Raw genomic sequence first — 22,883 nt, 5'->3', positions numbered from 1 at the left:
TGATGCCCTCCAGGTCCATCCATTTGGCTAGGAATTTCATAAATTCATTCTTTTTAATAGCTGAGTAGTACTCCATTGTGTAAATGTACCATAACTTCTGTATCCATTCCTCTGTTGAGGGACATCTGGGTTCTTTCCAGCTTCTGGCTATTATAAANAGGGCTGCTATGAACATAGTTGCCCCCAACTTTAAAAACAGATGTTTTCCAAATAAAGACAAATTTTGTGAAAGTATTTTACCAAAATAAGGGGAAGGTTGGGTCATGGTGGTACCTCCCTATGATCCCTTTAATACAGCTCTCTCTCTGTGAGCTTGAGGCCAGCATAGTCCACATGGAGAGCCCAGGAGAGCTACGGTTACACTGAGCACACATATCCTTTCTAATGGGGGGAGGAGAAAAGGTCGCACATTTTGAGTTGTCCAGTTTTTTTCTTTTTTTTAATTGATTTTTATGCTGTGTGTATAGTGCTGTCTGTGTGAATGTGTGTATGGACCACGTATATGCAGTGCCTGAAGATGACAGAAGAGGCAAACAAAACCCTAAGAATGGAGTTAGAGCCAGATGTTAGCTACTTTGTGGGTGCGAGGAAAAGAATCAGGGTCATCTGAAAAGATAGCCAGTCCTCTTAATTGAAGACTGTTTTTTTTTTTCTTTTGTTTGTTTGTTTTTGGTTTTTCGAGACAGGGTTTCTTTGTGTACCCTGGCTGTCCTGGAACTCACTTTGTAGACCAGGCTGGCCTCGAACTCACAGATCCGCCTGCCTCTGCCTCTCGAGTGCTGGGATTAAAGGTGTGCGCCATCACGCCGGCCTAACTGAAGAGTTTTTTTAGTCAGAGAATGAAATGAAGAAATTTCTGTTTCAGGATAATAATTCTGTACTAATTTTTGTGTTGGGGAAATAGATGAAACTGAGGAAAACATAAACAAAATACTTAAGAGATTACTGCAAAGACCTGAAAAGCACACAAATCAGCACAGTGAGTGAGGAAATAGGGACTTTCTGAGTATTGCAGGAAGCCACAGAAGAGTCATGAGTCTCAGATCTCTGCATTGGTTACTAGATAAGAAAAATGGGGAGGAAAATATTGAGTCTGACATGCCTTTAAACTTTTGGCTACATGATTTTGTTACATTAGAAGGAAGTACATTAGGTGTTATCAAAAAGGCAGTAGTTGAGGCCTTAGGCCTAGTAGATTACCCAGAAAAATCTAGAGAATCAATAGGGCTTAGGGATGGTTCTCCAAGATTACTAACCCCATAGATAGATAGGGAGAATGAAGGCAGAAGGATGAACCTAGTATTAGAAAAGGAAGGAGAGAGCTGCACGTCACAACCTGACTCAACACAGGACATGAGACACCGGAGTGCACATCACCACCCAGGCAGCTGGGAACCAGTCAGCTGACCTCTGCATCAGTCATCTAGGCATACCTGCACACTGGTGGCCTTGGAGCTGTTGAGAGCTGCATGGTGACGTGGTTCGAGGAAACTGTACTTGTTCTGACCCTGGATGTTGTAAGTAACCAACTGCAGAGCTATAGGGTGAAAAAACCAAACACAGAAAACAGCACAATGAGAAACAGATGACCAAACAGTCTTTGAAATAAACATTCCTCCAAATTTATTTAAATGGATATATTTTTTCAGATTGGCTGACAGGAGCCAAACCTAATTTAACTAATCTCTGAATTGTGATCACTCAGTAAAAACTACTTTATATTCACAATACTGACTGAGACACTGAAAATATATCCTCTAATCCTACCATTGGAAATTTTACAAATTATTCCAACGTATCTTTGTTAGGAAAGGGAAGAAATTTAATTATAATCTCAAAAAAAAAAAAAAAAAAAAAAAAAGGACAGGATGGCAATTTGACAATAATTAGACTCAGAAGAAAATGTTATTTCTTGAAAAATATAATAAGCCAGGCAATGGTGGCACATGCCTTTAACCACAAAACTTGGGAGGCAGCAGCAGGCAGATCAAGGACAGCCTGGTCTACAGAGTGAGTTCCAGGATAACCAGGCTTCACAGAGAACCCTGTCTTAAAAAAAGTAATTCGCCCAACCCCACCAAAAAACAAACCAAACCACCAAAAAAGTAGCAAGAATAAAGACAACGAATCAGCCATATTCTAACAAAATAGAAGGTAATTAGGTAGAAAAAAAAAAAAAGAACAAATAAACAATTAAAAAAAAAAAAACCAACCCCAAGTTGTTGAGATTCTTTGAGTGGCATTTATAGTCAAACTATATGGCTTTATTGTAAATCTTCAAAGTTTTCTCTTTTAGCAAGTTCTTTCAGGCTAATGATATGAAGTTATAGAATAATGAACTCACAAACAGTCAGGGATCTTAAATTATATTAGCCTGCTCAGTCTCTATTTAGTCATCTTCCTATTGAAAAGTTTAAATAAGTATCACTTAATAACTTCATCCATTTCTTGGAACTGTCTCATATAACTGCATTAGAAACACTAGTTTAAACGTAACTACCAATGAAGTAGAAATTATAAAGATGTCGGAAAACACAATAGATATGATCAGTCAGATCTATCGACAGTCAATTCTTAGTGCATATTCAGACATTACAAAGTATTTATGGGTACACTCATTTTACTTAAGGGATTACAAATAATAATAATGAAAGGTATGACTGGCATAATGGGCATATGCATTTAAAGAATTCTTTACAGATAAATATACTAAAATTTTCATGAATAAAATGATACCTGGTATCTACAGGAGGATGATCTGGAGAGCTGGCTCAGTGGTACAAAGCACTTACTGCTCTTGCAAAGAACATGTTTGATTCCTAGAGTGGTAGCTCACAACCGTAAAAAACTCCAGTCCCTGGGGATCCACTGCCCTCTTTTGACCTCCAAGGGTAACAGACATGCAAGTGGTGCTTGCATATACATTCAGGCAAGCATGCAACCCATAAAATAATAAATAAGTCTAAAAAAACCAATAAAACTCTAGAAGCAGAGGTTTAGATGAAAATACAATAGTTATTGTTAAGTGTGAATATATGAGGATTCTGCATGTATTTGTTTATATTTACATGTTTTAAGAATGCCCAATAATAACAGCATTTTTAAAGCTTTGTGTTTAATTATTGACAGCATACACATAGATTTATATGAAATTCATGCTGATGATTGCTTAATAACAACAATTATCTTTGCCGCTTAAGTGGTAGTAAGCCAATAGTTCAATTAAATTGAAAAAGAAAGGAATTAAAAGGAGCATTAAAGTGCATTGAGGGGCTGAAAAATTGGCTCACATGATAAAAAATGTTGTATTCTTTCTTTCTCCCTTTTCCTTTCCTTTCCTCTCCTCTCTTCTCTCCCCCCCCCCCCCCCCCCCCCTCCCCCCCCTCTCTCTCTCTCTCTCTCTCTCTCTCTCTCTCTCTCTCTCTCTCTCTCTCTCCCCCCCCCCCCCCCAAACACACTTACTTTACTGTTAGTTATGCCCAGACCAAATTACATGAGTCTGAGCTATAGAAATAATATAGCTTAAGCAACTGTCTGGAGAATTTTCCCGGTTTCCCTGGCCCACAGAGAGAGCCCATCACCTGCTCTTGTTCACACGCCCATGGTCTACTCATCATGAGGTCCCCTTGATCGCAACACCAGTGTGCCCACCTTATGCCCTCTTTCATGTAAACAAACAAACAAACAAACAAGGTTCTACCTATTAAAGAAGAAATGAGATGTTCTGAGAAGACAACTTAGCAGTAAGAAGAATACTTTTTATTTTATTTATTTAATGAATTTGTAATCTTTTGTTACTTACTCTGTTATTGCTACAGAAACCATATTGTGGTTGCCACTGTAGGTGAGAATGCACTAGTTTGCTCATAAAAAAAATACTTATGGCAAAAAACATTTAACAGCCGGGCGGTGGTGGTGCATGCTTTAATCCCAGCACTTGGGAGGTAGAGGCAGGTGGATTTCTGAGTTCGAGGCCAGCCTGGTCTACAGAGTGAGTTCCAGGACAGCNAAAAAAAAAAAAAAAAAAAAAAAAAAAACCAACAAAAATCCCCCCAAAAAACCAAATCAAACCAAACCAAAACATGAAACTCACCTTAACACTTATTTTTCCTTTTTATTATTTATTTATTCATTTACTTATTTACCCATTCATTAATTCATTCATTTATATTTGAGCCAAGGTCTCAACTCTGTAGCCCAAGCTGGCCTGGAACTATGTAGACTAGGCTGGCCTATTATTCAGAGCTCTACCTGCCTCTGCTTCCCCAGTGCTGGGATCAAAGACATGAGCCATCATGTCTGGCACTAAGAGAAATCTGCCAGACTCCGCCTCTTGCCTCCAGAGTACCTAGATAAAAGGGGTGTGTCTACACACTTTTCTTTTTGCAGTGATCAAACTCAGGGCACTGCAAAGTCATTTGCCACTGAGATTAAAAAGTTTTTTGTTTTGTTTTAGGATTTATTTTGGTTTTTTTGTTTATTAACTGTTTGCCTGGGCTGGAGAGATGGCTCAGTGGTTAAGAGTACTACTGCTCTTCCAAAGGTCCTGAGTTCAAATCCCAGCAACCGCATGGTGGCTAGAAGCTATCTGTAATGAGATCTGATGCCCTCTTCTGGTGTGCCTGAAGACAGTGTATTTACATATAACAAACAAATCTTTAAAAAAAAAATTGTTTGCCTAAATGTATCTATATGCATTGTATGTGTGCCTGGTGCATGGGGAAGTCAGAAGAGGGCTTCATATTCCCTGGAACTAGCGTTTCAAAAGGTTGTGAACCATGTTATGGGTGATGGAAACTCAATCCAGGTCCTCCACAAGAGCAATTGAGCCCTTTCTCCAGCTGCAACTCTAACAATGCTGCACAGATCTCCAAACTATATTCACCTGGCATATCTGACGATTTATGCCTTACAATTTTTTACTCATTTTTTTAGGTTAAATGTTGGGAACTTACTCTTTAATAGCAGCAAAAGTAAAACTGCATCAAACAATACAAATTAGATTGACCGACTTTATTGCTAACAACTGTATTAAGGATGCTTGAGAAAAAACCAAATAGAAAACTAGAAGCTTAGGAGCAGAAGGTATAAGGAGAAGGGCCAAAGGGCACACTTGGGAGTTACTAGGATACACATGGGGGTTACTAAGGCATATTTCAGAGATGCTAGGGCACATTTGGGATTAGAAGGGCACACTTGAGGGTAAGTAGGGCACACTTGGGATGTCACTAGGACAAATATAGGGGTTACTAGGGTACACTTACAGAAAAAGGCTTTAAGTTGGCTTTCTTCATCATCCTTTCATAAAGATTCTGTGATACAAAGCATTTTCAAAGAGTTCTAAAATAAAGGTTTCTATGTACATTATAGGTTGCCCTCTGAGATTAGAGATCAAAAGAGATACATATTATGCTTTTGAATTTCAAGTTAAAAATGGAAAAATGAAGGGTAAAATAGTAGAAAAATCCCTTAAAACAAGTGCTTTGAACAATACTTCCAAGGACAAGCAAATTAATATTAGTCATGTCAGGAATGGTTCAGAAGGTCCCAAAAAGTGAGAGAAGCTCAGTTGAGAGTAACCCCAGCATAGTATCAGAGCAAACACCAAGAAAGAATTATGCCAGGCCAGGCCTTTAATCCCAGCACTTGGAGACAAAGGCAGACAAAGGCAGAGTCAAAGGCCTCTGATTTTGAGGCAAGTTTGAACACACAAGTTCCAGTGTGTAGGTATTTGCATACGCTAAGTACATGAGTTCAATTGCCTGTGGGGCCAGAGGCATCAGATCCCATCAAGTTGGAGTTACAGACTACTCTGAGCCACCAAGTACTCTTAACTGTTAAGCCATCTTTCCAGAGTGTATTTTCAAAGATTTTAAATTCACATAAATCTCCATTTTCATTGTGTAACAGCTTTACTTTCCAGGGAATGGAATGATTAGCTTATGCCAATATTTAAAAATCAATAAAAAGGGGCTTGAGGATGGCTCAGCAGGTAAGAGCAAGGCAGAGCATCCACATGCAGTTTCCAGCACCTATATGGAGGGTCACTGCCATCTGTAACTTCAGTTCTAGGGGATTCAATGGCCTCTTCTGACCACCCTGGGTACTGCATACATGTAGTGCACTTATATACATGCAGAAAAACACAGACATAAAAAATTTTAAAACAATTATTAAATAGTCAGCATGATACCTTTTCTTTTTAAAGACAATGATTTTTAGTAATTCAGTTAAACGTAGCCCTTTGGTCAACTTTCAGTGGAGTAGCATATACCTGTGGAACGGTGGGAAGCCAGGAAGAGTAGGCTTTGTAGTCATGCTCACCTTAAATTACTTTGTTGGCCAGGTGGAATGACACTGTAATAGACTGGCATTCCTGTTGTGGGCAGAGATCCTTGATTAGACTGATTAGGGAACACAACAGGCTGTTGATAAGTCTGATGGGCAATTCCTTGAGAACCTTGAGGCAGTGAAACCTAAAATTTGAAAGACAATTTAAATAGACAAAAAGAATTTTCTAAGCCTTGGAGATGTTCATGTCAAGATCCTATATATGTGTAAAGCATTACTAGTTAAAACAAGCTTACCACAACATCACCACAATGGTCTATGTGCCCTTGGGGCAGATACTCATTTTGACTGACTCTTATGAATCATAAAATAGGTTAAGTGCATTCAACTTTGAAAGATATGCTTTATCCTTAAAAAAAAGTTATTTTAAAAAAGAAGCCCTAGCAAAACGATGATCTTGTGACAAGGAAGAGCCATCTACTTTACCTCAGGCAAAGCTGACAAGGGCTTAGGTCATACCAAGAGCTGTGGAGCTTCAGTCCAGGTGAGGCACTATCTCCTCATTTAACTAGCAAGGAAACACTGGGCAAATAACTTTACTGCTCTGAGGTACCTCAGTTCCATATCAGAAACGCTGGAAATGTGTCTCCAACATAGGCAAGGACAGACTGATAGGATCTGAGATAGAACATTGAAAGGATTTAGCTCAGCAAGCAACTGAAACTGAATTTTCAATTCTCCATGAGAGACTGGATGGTCTTGGTAGATCTTAACTCTCTATCTACTTCAGTTCTTTGGTTTCTAAATCAGAAACCCCAAGGCACAATGAAGTTTCCTGATTTATAAATGCACGTGAAATTACAGTGGGCTACTGTGTTTTTATTGAATACCTTTAACACATAACATATGATGGTAACAATGTCACAAGAGATGGCCACAGACAAGGAGAACACTACTGAGCACTTACTTCCAGGTTCCAAATGCTTTGTGCACTATCTCATTAAAACATACCATCTGCCCAAGAAAGTACTTTCATAAATCTTTGGGGATTTTTGTTCTGTTTCTGTTTTCTGTTGCTGTATAGGTATTATTTGAGACAGGGACTTGCTTTTCTAACTGGCCTTAAAAGTGTGTTGCAACCAGATAGTGGTGACGCACGCCTTTGATCCCAGCACTTGGGAGGCAGAGGCAGGCAAATTTCTAAGTTTGAGGCCAGCCTGGTCTACAGAGTGAGTTCCAGGACAGTCAGGGCTACACAGAGCAACCCTGTCTTGAAAAACAAAACAAAACAAAAGTGTGTTGCAAACCAGGCTGGCCTGAAACTTGCTGTAGTCCTCCTGGCTCTGCCTCTAAAATACTGGTATTACAGGTGTATGCAACTGTGGCTGGCAACATTCCTGTTTTATAGATAAGTTGATTGGAGTTAAGTAATTTCTCTAAAGGTGTATTGCATCCCAGATTAGTGAGCACTACACAGCAAAACTCAGCTTTTAAAAATGGTTAATCAACCTTTAATTCTTATTTATGTAACATAACATATTTATGAAATGCAACCTGCAGCCAACCAGTCATCTCAAAATTCAGAGTAAACTCTTAATTACTTTCTCTCCGGTGCATTTATTTCAAATTAAAAACAAACTGATTTATCCATCTTTGTAAAATATAACATATTTCAGTCTTTTTGATGACTGAGAAGGTATATACTTTTCTGAGATTATTTCCAATTATATAAGTTACAGTGAAAAAAAATGACAGAGTTTTATCCAGCCAACTAAAACAATTTAAGTAAGTTTCTGTGTCTGTACATACATGTGTGTAGATGTATGTACTGATACACTGAGAACAGAGGCTGACACTGGGTCTATCTCAATCCCTCTCCATCTTATATTTTTAGACACAATTTCTCACTGAACTCGAAGTTCACCAGTTTCACTAGGCTGGCTGCACCAGCAAGCCCAGGGACTCCCCTGTTTACATCACCCCAGCACTAAAATCAGTGCACAGCTCATTTTGTGAGTGAAGATGGACCTCGGGTCCTGATAACTGCAAAGGAAGCAATATACACTAAGTCATTTCTCCAGCACTCAAGTAGTTCAAGGCCAGTCTGGTAGCCAGACCTACACAGTTAGATGGCTTCAAAAAACAAAATAAATAACAACAAAATCTGAATTCCGAGATTGAGAGAGAGAGAGAGAGAGAGAGAGAGAAAGAGAGAGAGAGAGAGAGAGAGAGAGAGAGAGAAGAAATGCTTCTTAAGAATGTGTTGCTTCGCCGGGCGTGGTGGTGCACGCCTTTAATCCCAGCACTCCGGAGGCAGAGGCAGGCGGATCTGTGAGTTCGAGGCCAGTCTGGTCTACAAAGTGAGTTCCAGGACAGCCAGGGCTACCCAGAGAAACCCTGTCTCGAAAAACCAGGAAAAAAAAAAAGAATGTGTTGCTTCAGAACACACTGATAAGGATGTAGTATTTGGCCTAGCTTGTTTTTCAGATGACAGTTTATTACTATGGAACTAATCTACCTAAAACAGTAGGAACACGACAAAGGAAGCTCCTACTCACAGATGGATAACACTTCCTCTAACCATTTATCCAGTGTGAGGACTGCTTGATATACCATGAGACTTTGCAAGAGATGCATGTTATAGTGCAAGCGTAACGCTTCAATCCCCAGAACTTCAAAAATAACATGTCCTTGTAAAAAACAGGAACTATTCTGAATATCCAGCTCCATTTAAAAATTGCTAAATTGACTGGGTGGTGGTGGCACTCACCTTTAATCCCAGCACTCAGGGAGGCAGAGGCAGGCGGATCTCTATGAGACGGAGGCCAGCCTGGTCTACAGAGTGAGTTCCAGGACAGTAAGGGCTACACAGAAACTTTGTCTTAAAAGAAACAACAAGAAAGGCAACAACAACAATAATAACAAAATATACTAACAAAGCTATACGTTATTTAAAATGACATTTCTCTCAATAATCTGCGAGTTCTTAAAATCCAAGGGCAAATTTCTTTTACGAGAATCTGCAGCAGCAGCAGCGAGCTGCTTGGTGCTCTGGATTAGATAAGAAGACCAGAGTCCTCTAGATGGTAGGGGAGTGGTCTGGCTTGGTGCCAACCCGGACTGTGTAGGTAATGGGAAGCTTATGTGGTATGTGACTAGGTCATGAATGGATGGTACTGTAAAAGGCACAGCAGACAGCAGGGAGAAGAAAAGAAAGGAAACTTATTTTCATATGTCTCCTTTTTTTAATTCCTGTGTATTATCAACAGGCTTCAAAGCCAGACACTCCTGATTTCTTTATCACAGTTCCTTGACAATTTCACATTGGACATATAACTGCTTATATTCTTCCCATCCTCTGAATAGCTTTACAATTAATTTATGCCTGGGCTATTAAAAACATAGGTGAAGGCTATTTTAAAATAGTATCTCTCTGTGTAACCATGTCTAGCCTTGAACTATGTAGATCAGGCTGGCCTGGAACTCACAGATAATCACCTCTGCCCGTGAGCCAGCATGCTCACTGCTGCATTCATGATCTCTTTGTTACTAGTCTGTACAAGATCGCCAATATGTTTACACAGAATCTATGTACAGTTCTCTTCACAGTAAGTTAATTTCTCTATTTGAATGAAAATGACCTTTCAACTTATTTCCAAACTTACCATTCCTTAGATATGAAAAACCAGGAGGCTAATAAACCAAAACCACTTATAAATTACTTCCTATACTGGTTAGTTTTTATTGTCAACTTGGCATGTGAGAAGAAGGAACCTCAACTTGCATACATTATACTTGCTTGTGGGCATGGCTGTATGGAATTTTATCAATAACTAATTGATGTCTGAGGACCCAAACACTGTGGATAGGTGGGCCTGGTCTATGTAAAACAGATAGGCATTTAAGCCTAGGAGCAAGCCACAATTTCTACCCTGTTGGAGCTCCTTCTCTGATAAATAAATGGCTTGTACACTGTAAGATGAAGCAAAACCTCTTCTCCCAAGTTGCTTTTGGTTATGGTGTCTATTACCGCAACAGAAAGCCAACTAGAACACTCCTTAAAGAAGAAAAAAGGAAAAGCAAATTCCTGAAAACTGTCATGTCATAGTAAAGAGATCTGTTTATCTGGGGAACAATGAACCTTCTAGATCTATAAATCAGATTCTATGACATTTGTATTTTATTTATTTATTTGAGACAAAGTCTCACTGTATTAGCCCTGACTGACTTGGAACTCATTATGTAGACTAGGCTGGCTTTCAATTCACAGAGATCTGTGTTTATCCTTACCATCCAGTGCTGGGTTTAAATATGTGTACCACCATGCCTGGCCTTCCATGGCTTTCTTTGGTTTTGGTTTGAGTCAGCGTTTCGAAGTATAGCTCTAGGAGTCCTGAAAGCCTTTATGTAGACCAGGCTGGCCTTGAACTCACAGAGATCTGCTTGACTCTGCTTCCTGAATACTAAGAGTAAAGGTATGCACTACCATGACCAGCCTAACATGGCACTTTAAATATATGATAAATCATTTTGGAGACTGAAGTAAATGGTAGTTTTGTTTGGGAAATGGCACTTATATACAAATCCGACAAATATGAACTAATGGTCAGAATAACCACATCTTATATCAAATACTTATTCCTCCTTCTATTTACCTTTCTATTCCTCTCTCCCCAAAGGAGTTTTTAGAAAAGTGAACAATATAATAAAATACTTGCTGATACAGCTGTACAGTTGGAAACACAGTACCAGGCAAAACGCACAGGCCAATATCAATGTGATTCATATATTCAAATAATTAACAAAACTTTTAGGATGATGTCCTCTTACAAAAGCATTTTGTGGACATTAAAGGGACAGAGTAGCTGAGTGTGATGGTAAATGCATGTGGAGGACCATGGCCTTGGAGACAGAGCAGGCTGCACAGTCAACGCTAAGCTGGCCAAGGCCAGCTACAAGGTAAGACCGGGTTTCAAAAACTCAAATCAAAATCAAACATTTAAAGGAAAGACACAAAAGAACAGAAATAACACAATGCAGTCAGGCAGTCATAGAGCTTACTGTGTGAGCTCAGCCTGGCTTTAACCTATAATCTTTTTGCCTGAGCTTCTCAAATGCTAGGTGAGTGGCTGTACCACAGCTATGGATTCAGTTGCTCTGAAACCATCTATCCCTAAAGCAGGTGAGAGAAAACATACCTGATACGATGGCACTGAGGGGTAGGGGATGACCACTCCTTGGATATGAGGTCCAGTGCTGTTTGGCTGGCCTCCCATGAGGCTCTGGTTTTGCGGTGACTGAACTCCAACTATTCCTTGGTAGTTTTGCTGCTGGTTGGGCATAACTTGATAACCTGTAATGGCAAAATGAGTTAAACCTTGTTTTGTGTTTATTGTAAATAATAGTATACTTCTGTATTTTAAATTAAGCTCTATGTGACCAAAAATATCAGAATTTTATTTAATCAGCACATCTCTAAGCCTAAAATAATATTTACAATGTTTACCATGAAATAAAATTCTCAACCCTCCCCTAAATATGTTAAAATAAAATATGTATAAAGACTTCTATGGGTAAGGAAATTCACTGGTACGGAGACGTGGCTAACACAGAACAAGCACTATGCAGTTTGTATCACAATGCTGAGGACAACTAGTCTTTGGGGTTTAGTATGCCCTACAGATTTGTTAGTACCCTGCCTAATGCTTCACACTAGTAAGAATAGAATATTGAATGTGGCATGGATGTAGACCTGTGAACCTATGTAAGTTGCATTTAATCAGTGGCCCTGCTGAGGACAAAGAGTACACATGTGCAAGGAGTGGATTTTTCCGATGGATTTATGGGTTTTTTTTTTTTTTTTCAAAAAGAAGAACAGAAGAAACAAAATGAAAATCAACAAAACGCATCAAGACATGAATCAATTTAGGAATGTACCAGAAACATAAAGTGGTCCTTTTTAAAGAATCATTTTCTCAATGTACTATTAAATTGATCCAACAGAGAAACAGACCATTAAAGAGATTAAACTTGATTGCTTACTTAGGTAGTAAGAACGTAGGTTTACTTTTATGAAGTAAACTTTTTACTTGTAAGAATCTATGATGATAGCTTAGAATATCAATTGTATTTTGTTACTCAAGTCTAAGAACATTCTTTTATGAATACCAATTAGTGCAATAAAGATTTCTAAACATTACTAAAAATTCTTTCATTAAAAAAAAAAAAAAAGAAAAATTGACTAAAGATTAGTTACCATTTAGCTTTAGTGCACTGAAAAAAGTTTTTACAAAGGACACCAGTGGTTCTGGTTCAAATGCCAGCAGATAAAGGCTGATGAGATTATGTTCCTGAGTGCACCGTGTATCTTGATAATAAATTTTAATTTTTATCCTCATTTAACTCTAAAACAACTATACCAAAGACTCAGGCACTGATTGTAAACAGGGGTTTAAATGCAACAAACTACATGCCAATCTAGTTTTGCATTAAAAATGCATATTCTAGAGGATCCTTTGTGAAAAAAAAAACTGATAATACGTTGTTTGCTAGCTCCTCTACGGTGCATTTCCTTTCCTGTATAAGCTTGGACATGGACAAAAGAGAGGAAAAGAAACATTTTTGTCTAATAACATTCAATCATATCTTTAGTTTATCAAATGACAAACACTTCAAATTCATACACTTAATTACAAGCACTATCAACATAAATACACTGAGACACATTTTCATCCTTTAAAAAATTAAGGACAGGAACAAAAATGGGAAATGACTTGATATTATGTCTGAGATGCTACCTTTCAACACAACCACCCCCATACATACCCACTACCCACACACAACACACACATGCATACATATCCTACCTGGCAGAATTCACTGTAATATAATTGAACTTTGTAAGTATTTTAAACTAAGTAGTCATACTTCCCCAATAAATAGCAAGTGTTTTGCATATTATTTATTTTTGAGCAATGCCAGAGAATCAAACACATAATCTCTCACATGCTATACTATAAACCACTGTACTAAGTTCCTAGTCTTAACATTATTCTTACATTTTCTTTCAAGATTGGGTTGGAGAGATAGCTCAGTGGTTAAGAGCACTGACTGCTCTTCCAGAGGTCCTGGTTCAATTCCCAGCAACCACATGGTGGCTTACAACCATCTATAATGAGATCTGATGTCCTTTTCTGGTGTGTCTGAAGATAGTGACTGTGTGTGTGTGTGTGTACATATATATATATATATATATATATATATATATATATATATATATATATGTATATATGAAAATAAATCTTTAAAAAAAATCAAGGTTGTCTATTTAAGAAAAAATAAGGTATGTGTATGCTTCTACACTGCAAATGTAGATCTTTAAAATCAAGAACAAAAACAAACAAACAAATAGCCTTACATATACTTGTCAACTTCTGAACACCTGACTTGGTGGTATCTTTCCCAAAACTCTATTACGAAAACATCCTAATATAGAAAGTTTTCAAATGAAGAGCTACAGACACTGTGTCATGTGGTTTAATGTAGAATCACTTGGTAGTACATTATAGAATTTGCATCACTAAATTACCTTCTATTTTTACTAATTGCCATATATAGCCACATAAAACCAACACCACCATTAACATTTGAAGATAATGGTAACAGGAAACCTAAAATACCCACCACAGTCATCATTTACAGAGAAAAGCTTGTACTGTACTTGCCAATGGGGTGACATGAACAACGAGAATGCGACCATTTCTAAAAACGGAGATTCTGAGACAATAAAGCCACAAGACTAAAGAATTAATGGTCTAGTGAAACAGAAGAATTCTTACACATATGGAGGTGTTAATGTCTGTGATTTGCCTTAAAGAAAAAGAATATTGCAACAAAAAGTAAAGGTGGAGAATAAGGGGGAAATTACTATGTTTGAGGAACAGAAAGTAGTCTGCAGTAGTTAGATAGATATAGTGTGTGGACTGAAAAGCCCAAGATAAAGGCAATAGAAATTCCCAGTGAAGAACCAGTTTATGAGGCCAGGCGAAAACCAATAGGAATGTCCAGATTTAAAAAACAGCAGGTGGTACTGTCCTGAAAGAGGGTTTATTTTGCTTCATGGATTCAGAGGTTCTAGTCCACCATGGAAGGAAGGGCAGAGTGGAGTATCACACAGGGTGGCCCAGGAGCAGAGAAAAAGAATGCCTGTGTTAGCAGGCCTCCTTTTTCCCAATCCTATCTGCAAGGACCCTTGCAAGTACACACCGAGGTGGAGCATGAAAGGAGGAGGTAGGAGTACTTCATTAATTCCTCCCCAGTCAAGTGGACAATCAAGTTTAAGCTTCACAGTTTTCTCTTTGGGAGATCAAAGAAGATCCAGCATGAAAGGGATGATATGGTTATGGACCACACCACCTTTGGATTGAAATTAATTAATCTATTTACCCCACTGACTCTTGAGTCTACATCTTTACATTAATATTTCATTCACAAGCAGCATAAATTAATTGTGACTGTCCTTGATCAACAGTGGATTTATTAAAAATAAGAATGACAGGTACTTTCAAGAAAATATTGTTTTCCCTAAATTGCTCCCTTGTGAAAATTCTGTTCACTATCTTATAGAATATGCCCCAAAACTGTACTGATAACACGAACTTGCTCTTGCTAATTCATCCTTTCGTGATTTGTGTAAACTGTTAAACAAAACAGAAATGATATATCATTTAAGACTAAAGAAAGAAATTTTAACACTCATCATTGTCCGTTCAGAAAAAACCATTTTGTATTAACTATTTCTCAGCTAAAATGTATGCATTCAATATTCATACTTAAAACAATGGTAAAAAACTCATAGTAGAAACAAATTAAAATATTTTTCTACACAAATCCAGACACAGGATGTGCTGAAAGTCCAGTTTCTTATAACCCATATTTAGTGAATGCTTTCAGACGTCAACAGTTGGAGTGTTAAAGTAACATAAGTTTATGAGGTTAAGTATACCTTGTCATCTTCACTAAACTGGTAATTCGTCATACAAGTCCCATCAATCTGATGTTTGTGGCTCAGTCATTAAACCTCTTTCCCAATAGCTGAGACACAAAATTCATATAATTAACCATGAAATATTGAATTGGTTAGGGAAAAAACCCCTGCTATTTGTGTGTAATAGAAAATATTATTTTAACATATCTGAAACAAGTGCAATAATCAGGTATCTTTGAAAAAACCTTACTTGATGATAAGACAGATATTCATAGCAGAAAATTTTAAAAATTAATACCTGCAAAACATTCATCTATAATCACTAATTGCTATTCTATTTGCTTTTTCTTTAATGCATCTAAATATGATTATACAAGCTATGGAAAGGAAGTGTGTAAATAAATTTTCTTTTTTAAATGAAAAATTTATTTATTTATTTTTAAAACGACAATTTTCTAACCTGAGATTTATTTATGTGTATGAGTGTTTTGCTTGAATGTATGTCTATGTACTATGTGCATGAAGTGCCCAAGGAGGTTAGAAGAGGGCATCAGGTCCCACGGAACAGGAAATACAGGTATTTCCAAGTTTCCATGTGGGTGTGGGAACGGATCCCAGGTTCTCTGAAAGTATTCCTAAGTATTAAGCCATCTTTCCAGTCCCTAAATAACTTTTCTTAAGACATGATTAGGCCAGGCGGTACTTGGATCTCAACACTCAAGAGGCAGAGGCAGGTGAGGCTCAGATCAGCCTTATCTAAAGAGTAAGTTCTAGGCTGGACAAGGTGATAGAGTGAGACCCGGTCTCCAAACAAAACAATACAACACAACACAACATAAAACAAAACATGCTTAGACCTTAAGTTTAACAATTAAAAGATGAGAAAATAACTCAGTTTATCTTTCCCACACTTTAGGAGAGCATGTACTGGGAAGCTAAAAAGGCTGAATATTTTAGGACAAACTGTATTCTGGTCTCTAGCATAAAACCCAATTCAAAACTCCTATGCTTTCTCATTTAGAATATCAGGTAAGTATCATTGCTTCAAAGGCATTCCAGGTATTAGCAGCTGATGGTCATCAATTTATTAGATGTCAGCACTGCTCTGTGCACACAAATAACTCATTCCACATTCATAGAGACAATTATTTCGGAAACACAATTATCCTCATTTTTCAGGTGAGGAAACAAAGGCACAGAAAGGTTCATACCTTAGTCCAAGGTCACAAGCCGGTCAGTGTATAGCTGGGATCTGCATGTAAGTTTTACCTTCCCCAGAGACAACTGTTGACGTGGAATGAGTACTACAGAGATACTCAAATAAGAAGGATCTGTGATCTTTGATTTTCTGAGAGTTTTGGTTAGAGAAGATGTCTACTCTAGTGTAGCATACCTAATGTTGTAGGTAATAATTGTGGAAAATGTAGAGTTTGTGTTTTTAATTTTTTTATTTTTTATATTTTTTAAAAATAAGAAACTATGTAGCCCTAGCTGGCCTCATTATGTAGACGAATCTGCCTTTGCCTGTCTTTGTCTCCTCCCTAAACACTGGCAGTAAAGGCATGTGCTACCATGTCTGGCAAGGAAACAGAATTATTATAAATGAGGTGAAACAGTCAGCCAACTAAGTGTTCATTCGAATTAAAGAATATTTGTGAGAACAGACATAGTTATCAAAAATAGAAATCAACAGTAGTTAGTCCAGAAAGCAGCTATATGGACTGCGGAGTTAAAAGCCACCCAGAGTAAGGTTACACAAGCAGTCCATGTTGTACTCTCTGTTTTCCCCACTCTCTTGGCATGGTTTGTGTATTTCAAAGCTATATGCCTGCTTGACTTATGAGATTAGCTTTCTCAGTAGAAAACTATTAGGAAAGGGAGTAGAAGCCCAAAGGATAAGGATCTCAGCTGCTCTGGGTCTTACATCCCGAGTTCTCCCCTTTCAATCTACAATAGTCTTCTTGAGGATTCAGCTTGGTAGTTTTATTTGAGGTTGCTTTTTGCTTAAAACAAAGACTCTGTTGCCATATTCTGGATGAGTCTGTAGAAGATTTTAACAGATGCTGGCTGTCTTCTCCACAATCTCAGACTTACTCAGTGGGGCAAAGTCTGTTTTCATTAGGACACCTCCTAAGCAGGGAAGCTGATTTGCTGTCTTGGGGTTGTCTGAAGCAATGACTTCCCCACCACCCAGAGAGTTGCTTCCATTCATTTTAGCATCAAGGGGGAACCACACCAGGGTTGAACCATGCTGGTAGGAGACATCAGGAATCTTTGCAATGGAACCTTTCTAAGACTATCACAACTAAAACCATCAAGAGGGAAATTAAATGGTATTAGAATAAATATTTGAGTTTTTATTTTTGAAATCATAATGGAACGATTCATCCTTTATTCTAATAATTTTAAAACCCAAGAAATGGCTAAGGAGTAAGCAATTCTGGATTGTACTTTCTAAAGAGCAAGATATTAAAATATTATTGGACTTTCCATAGTGCAAGGTAATGTAGGGCCTGCTGGCCAAAGATTATCACACTACAATCAAAAAGAAAGTTAGAAACATGGAAAGCTCTAAAAACATGGCAGGGCATAATACTGTATTTCAAACATAGATAAGACTCTTCCTGTCATTAATAAAAACCAAATCATTAATCACTTAGTATCACATGGTATAAGGCATGTCTCACTTTATGTACATCCGTTCAATAAAAATAATATTATTTCAAAAGTATTTAAACTGCTTGAAAATTTTTTTCTGAACTTCTGTTTAAACAAAGCAATTTTACAGCATTCAGCCTGGGTTGTTAGTATATCACCTATGACAAGTGGCTCTGTGATTCAAGTTTCTTATCTAATCCTTCAGACAAGTGGAAATGGTACATAGTTTCAAAAATATAGTGTGAAGATTGCCAAGTATGAGACTGAGGATAAGGAAGGAGAAGTGAATTCCTAGAGAAAGAAAAGTACCATTGGGTTAAAAAAGTGCCACAAGAGCATTTCCAGTATCCTGACACAATAAGCCACCCCCTCCCCCAGGAAAACATAAATCATTCTTTATTAAAAGTAGTTTCAGTGTATGAGAGAATTTAAACTTTTTAAATGTTTCTCTGTGACTTATTTAGAAATAACCAGAAAGAGATCAGTGAGTTATCTTTTATTGGAATTTGTCAATCTGGGGGAAAGTATTATTCAAAAAGTAAGGGACAGTAATAAGAGATTTCCAGCAGAATTCACTGACTTCCTATTATCAATACGAGTGTCCAACACTCCCTCCCACTCTTTGTTAAAGAACTATGCTGCTGCAACATTATCCAGCTTCTTCCAGGACTTTCTGAGAGCAGCAACAATTCTGCAACCTGAGAGAGCAAGATCAGTTTGAATTGTTGGCACAACAATAATCCTGGAAGGGTATATGGAACTTTCTATTTTTAACTCTCAACAGAAGAGAGCAGGAAGGAAAATCAGTGCTCAGTAGAAAAGTGCTATCTAGATTCAAAAGCTAGACTTACTTTATCATAGGTGACCTGAACTAGCATTTGTGTTAATGGAAAGCATCCTTCAAAACAGATTAGCCATAATCAGACAGACAAACTGAAGGAATGGTTCATCAACATGGCCATCACCAGGATTCTAGGTTGACTTCCTTACCAGTATTAACATCCTTTCTTTAAAGACTGGATTCGTTGAAAGAAGCTCTGTGAAAGGAGTTAAGCCTTTAAAAGGCATTTTTGCTGAATCTAAATTACATATGAACTAGGTGCTCATATGGAAATTTAGAAGATTCTGAAATTTATAAACCAGGTACTATTTGGAGAACAAGAAAGTTCAACCAAAGACTGCTCTCAGTTATACTTGGTAAGAGACACAGTTGCCAACACAACCTCTCTAGTCTTTCTTCTCTGTCAAGCTTTAACTCAACAGAAAGGCCAGGAAAAACCAATCTGAATAAAATGAGCCACAGAGAAGTGACAGCTCTTAGTTATTTAAATAACTATCCTAAACAACTCAAGAAAACCTGTAAGTACTTACCAAATACATTTGCTCCATATTTCAGAGGCAGCAGATTAATGGAGAGGGGAAATGGAAATAGGTGGAGTTGTACTTTTTATACAATTTCTGAAATCTATGCTGCTCATGCAATACTGAAAAATGCTCACAGAATCAACAAAAAACTAAGTAAAACCAGGGCTACCACCTAGTAAAACAAAGTTCCTATTACATGCTTACAAATTGACAGTAGAGAGATGATCAGTTTTGTTCTTATAAAAATGTAACTCAATCTCTTGTCAATATAATTTGCCTCTGCTTATCCATTCTTCTTTGCCTTTCATGTTCTAGTTACTTTTATATGTAACATGCAGTACATGTGGTGCAGGAGATGGACCCTGTGGCTTCATGCAAAGCACCCTACCAACTGAGTTACATTACCAGCTTTCCTTAATCCCTAGGTCCTTTCTAATCTGTGGCCCGCAATGCTGCCTATATTCTGCATATCACAAATCCTGTTCATTCTGGCTAAAATTATATTCAGTTTCACAGAATTATTATGGTTCTCATAGGCACTCAATAGTAACAGTTTAGGGGAAAACTGAACTATGTATCTTGGTAAGGGCCCAAGCAGCTTAAAATGCATGTGGTATCTTTGGTTCATTTGGTCCATATTTTAATGAATAATTATGCCCCTAAAAAGTTGTATAAAAACAGGGAAAGAGACAAATTTGATGTCTACTAATGAGTTTTGCATGCTTAAGATGTTAAACTTTGTTAGATAAGATACAAACCAAATTGAATCTTTAAAAAGCATCCAAATATGCTTTGGAAAAGAATGAAAGCAACAGCTAATTTGAATTTTTAAGGATAAATTGTATGGAGCCATGATTGTTATTTAAATTCAAATCCTTATTTCTGAGTATGATGCAAAATTAAAAGGTAATTATAGGCAATGGAGAATATAAACAAATATTAGTATCTTAATATAGCATAGAAAAAAAAAAGGCAAAAAAGCAAAAAGCAGTAAAAACCTGAGTAAAAAGAAGTCAGGAAGCAGCTGAAAAAGAGACCGGTTCACTGTGAGAAATGTAAACCTCTCAGACAGTGCTACGGCCCCGAATCCAACAGCTCAGGAAGAAGGCCAATTATTGTAAAATATAAGCACATAAGGAGAAGCTGCAAATTTTTCAAAAGAGTCCAAGAATGAAAGCAGCTACATATCAAAGAGTCAGGGCCTATAAACCTGTCATTGCTAAAGTCAGTATTTCTTGGTCCATTCCTTTCAAGTTTTTATAGTGTATACTGTATATACTATCCTATATGTATGCTAAGAATTGAAATAATTAGTTACTAGTATTGCAATTAAGAACAGATTTTTTGAAATAGCTGCTTGCATGACTGCAGTTATTAATAGTAAGACACTAAGGTATTTTAAGTCAATTCTGATGTTCACCTTTCTAAACCAGAAATGACTTAAAAAAAAAAAAAAGACACAGAATTTTTCCATTTTGGAGTCCACAAAGGCTAGACAATATAACACAACCTAATTCTGTGAGTGATCAAACTCAAAGTCCCAGGCCTTAACTAACAGAACTAATATTAGTTTAAAAAATGCCTGTGGGGGCAGGAGAGATGGCTCAGTTAAGAGTACTGGCTGATTCTGCAGGAGGGCCTAGGTTCAATTCCCAGCATCCACTGCAGGCTCACAACTGGGTGTGATTTCAGTCTCAGGGGACTCATCCTCTGCTAGCCTCCTTGGGCAATGTATGGATGTAATGCGCAGACACACATGAAGACAAAACATCCATACACACAAACTATAGTAAATAAAATGAAATAAAATAAAGGTTAAAAAAAGGAAGAAAAAAAAAAAAAGACCATAGGTCACTGGGATTCTGATTTACAGTCTGCCATTCTTTCACATTACACACTGTATTGTCTGGAAAGCTTCATACAGTCAGGACTTCCATAAATGTCTTTTACATGTGCTGACTTCATCTTATTTTGAATGACCACAGTCAGTGAGTTTACATTCACCACACAAGACTAAGACAAGACTCCCCTATGCTAATACTGCTCCACTGGGCTCCCACAGTATAAGAAAAATTATTGTCAAGGAGATCAATACAGTGGCACAGATATGGTTAGAACACTAAAGTGTTTTATCTGAAAAGAATTTCCCAAAGTTTTTTCTACAAGGAGGAAAATAACAGAAAATCATTTATTTTTATTGTCCATACAAAACGTGGTCTCAGAATTGACTCAGATGAGTTTGTTAATTTAGGGAAAATGTTCTTTAAATTCATATAAGTCTTAGTAATGCCATGCTAAAATACTTTGGTGCAATTTTTCATTATTTGGCTTAATAATTAGTTCCATTTTTTTCATGAAATCAAAGAGAATAACAAGCTTTGTGAGCTACTTTTGGGTATGTAAGCATGGTGGATAAGAGCCAAAAAACAGGTGATCAATAAAGTTTACATTTTAGTCAGTTGTAATGGCTAAACATAAGAAGATATATTAAGACATAAACTATGTTTACATATGAAAATTGGGAAATCAGTAAACAGAAAAAATAACAACAACAACAAAAAACCCCAGAAATTGCCTAATCTTCTAGTTCTTTGTTCTAATATTACGATTTAGTTATAAAGTCTTAGTATAAAAAAAACTTAGCAAACTATAGTCTTAAGATTCAGTTTTGCTTAAAAGAGTTCAAATTCCCACCGGTTCTATAAAAAGGCTAGTAAAATTACCTACACATAACTGCTTCTGCTTATGAAAATCTCCATAAAGGTAATGTCTCTTTCTATTATACTTACAAGCATAACAGAATATTTGAGGATTTCCTTCTTATGCTTCAAACAGAATGAGGCAAAACTAACAACTTAAGCTAGCTATTACTAGGCAAATACAAAAATAAATGAAAGCTCAAGCTCTCATCACGGTGATTTATTATACCTGACACCTAGGAGTCAGATAATGTCACAAACTATTGAAGACAGGTTGACCTTTTCTACACTTGTGCTGTCCAGATGCAGGTTGGCTTACTGTGTTCTTCTCTTGTCTTAACTAACACCTGAAAATCCACACTTAAACTATCACAAATGATGGATAGTGATTCTTTCTTTCTTTCTTTCTTTTTTTTTTTAAAGATTTATTTATTTATTACATGTAAGTACACTGTAGCTGTCTTCAGACACTCCAGAAGAGGGCGCCAGATCTCGTTACGGATGGTTGTGAGCCACCATGTGGTTGCTGGGATTAGAACTCTGGACCTTCGGAAGAGCAGTCGGGTGCTCTTACCCACTGAGCCATCTCACCAGCCCTAGTGATACTTTCTACCACATAGATATGACTATTTGGCATTAAAAAATATATTTTTTTAAATTAAGTGGGGATAACTGTGTGGAGAGATGCAACTGAATTAAGCACTGCAGTCCCAACATGTGACTAAGTTTTTATTTTATAAACTGATTATGGTAAGAAATACATTTTTACCTCAGAAAGAAGATAAAACTAAAAGCTTTCATAAATACACAGCAGAGGACCTTTGCTGCCTATTAACAGGGTTTGATAACACAGAGAGTCATATAAAAAGTACTTAAATAAATGG

At 37.2% G+C, this 22,883-nt stretch overlaps 1 protein-coding gene across 7 annotated transcripts in view; it reads right to left on the bottom strand.

Moving 5' to 3' along the window:
• Nucleotides 1-22,883, bottom strand: part of R3hdm1 (R3H domain containing 1) — a 134,432-nt gene that overhangs the window by 14,275 nt on the left and 97,274 nt on the right. For all 7 annotated transcript variants that reach the window (XM_021171515.1, XM_021171767.2, XM_029480792.1 and 4 more), the window contains 3 exons: nt 11,490-11,644; nt 6,325-6,476; nt 1,434-1,537 (listed from right to left, as the gene is read on the bottom strand). In XM_021171515.1, coding sequence (XP_021027174.1) covers nt 1,434-1,537; nt 6,325-6,476; nt 11,490-11,644 — 411 coding nt within the window. The remainder of the gene's footprint in view (nt 1-1,433; nt 1,538-6,324; nt 6,477-11,489; nt 11,645-22,883) is intronic.

Source organism: Mus caroli, chromosome 1 (genome assembly GCF_900094665.2).
Source record: "Mus caroli chromosome 1, CAROLI_EIJ_v1.1, whole genome shotgun sequence".
NCBI classification, from domain to species: Eukaryota; Metazoa; Chordata; class Mammalia; order Rodentia; family Muridae; genus Mus; species Mus caroli.
Note: the sequence above shows the minus strand (reverse complement) of the source record. Positions and strands in the feature narration are given on the sequence as shown.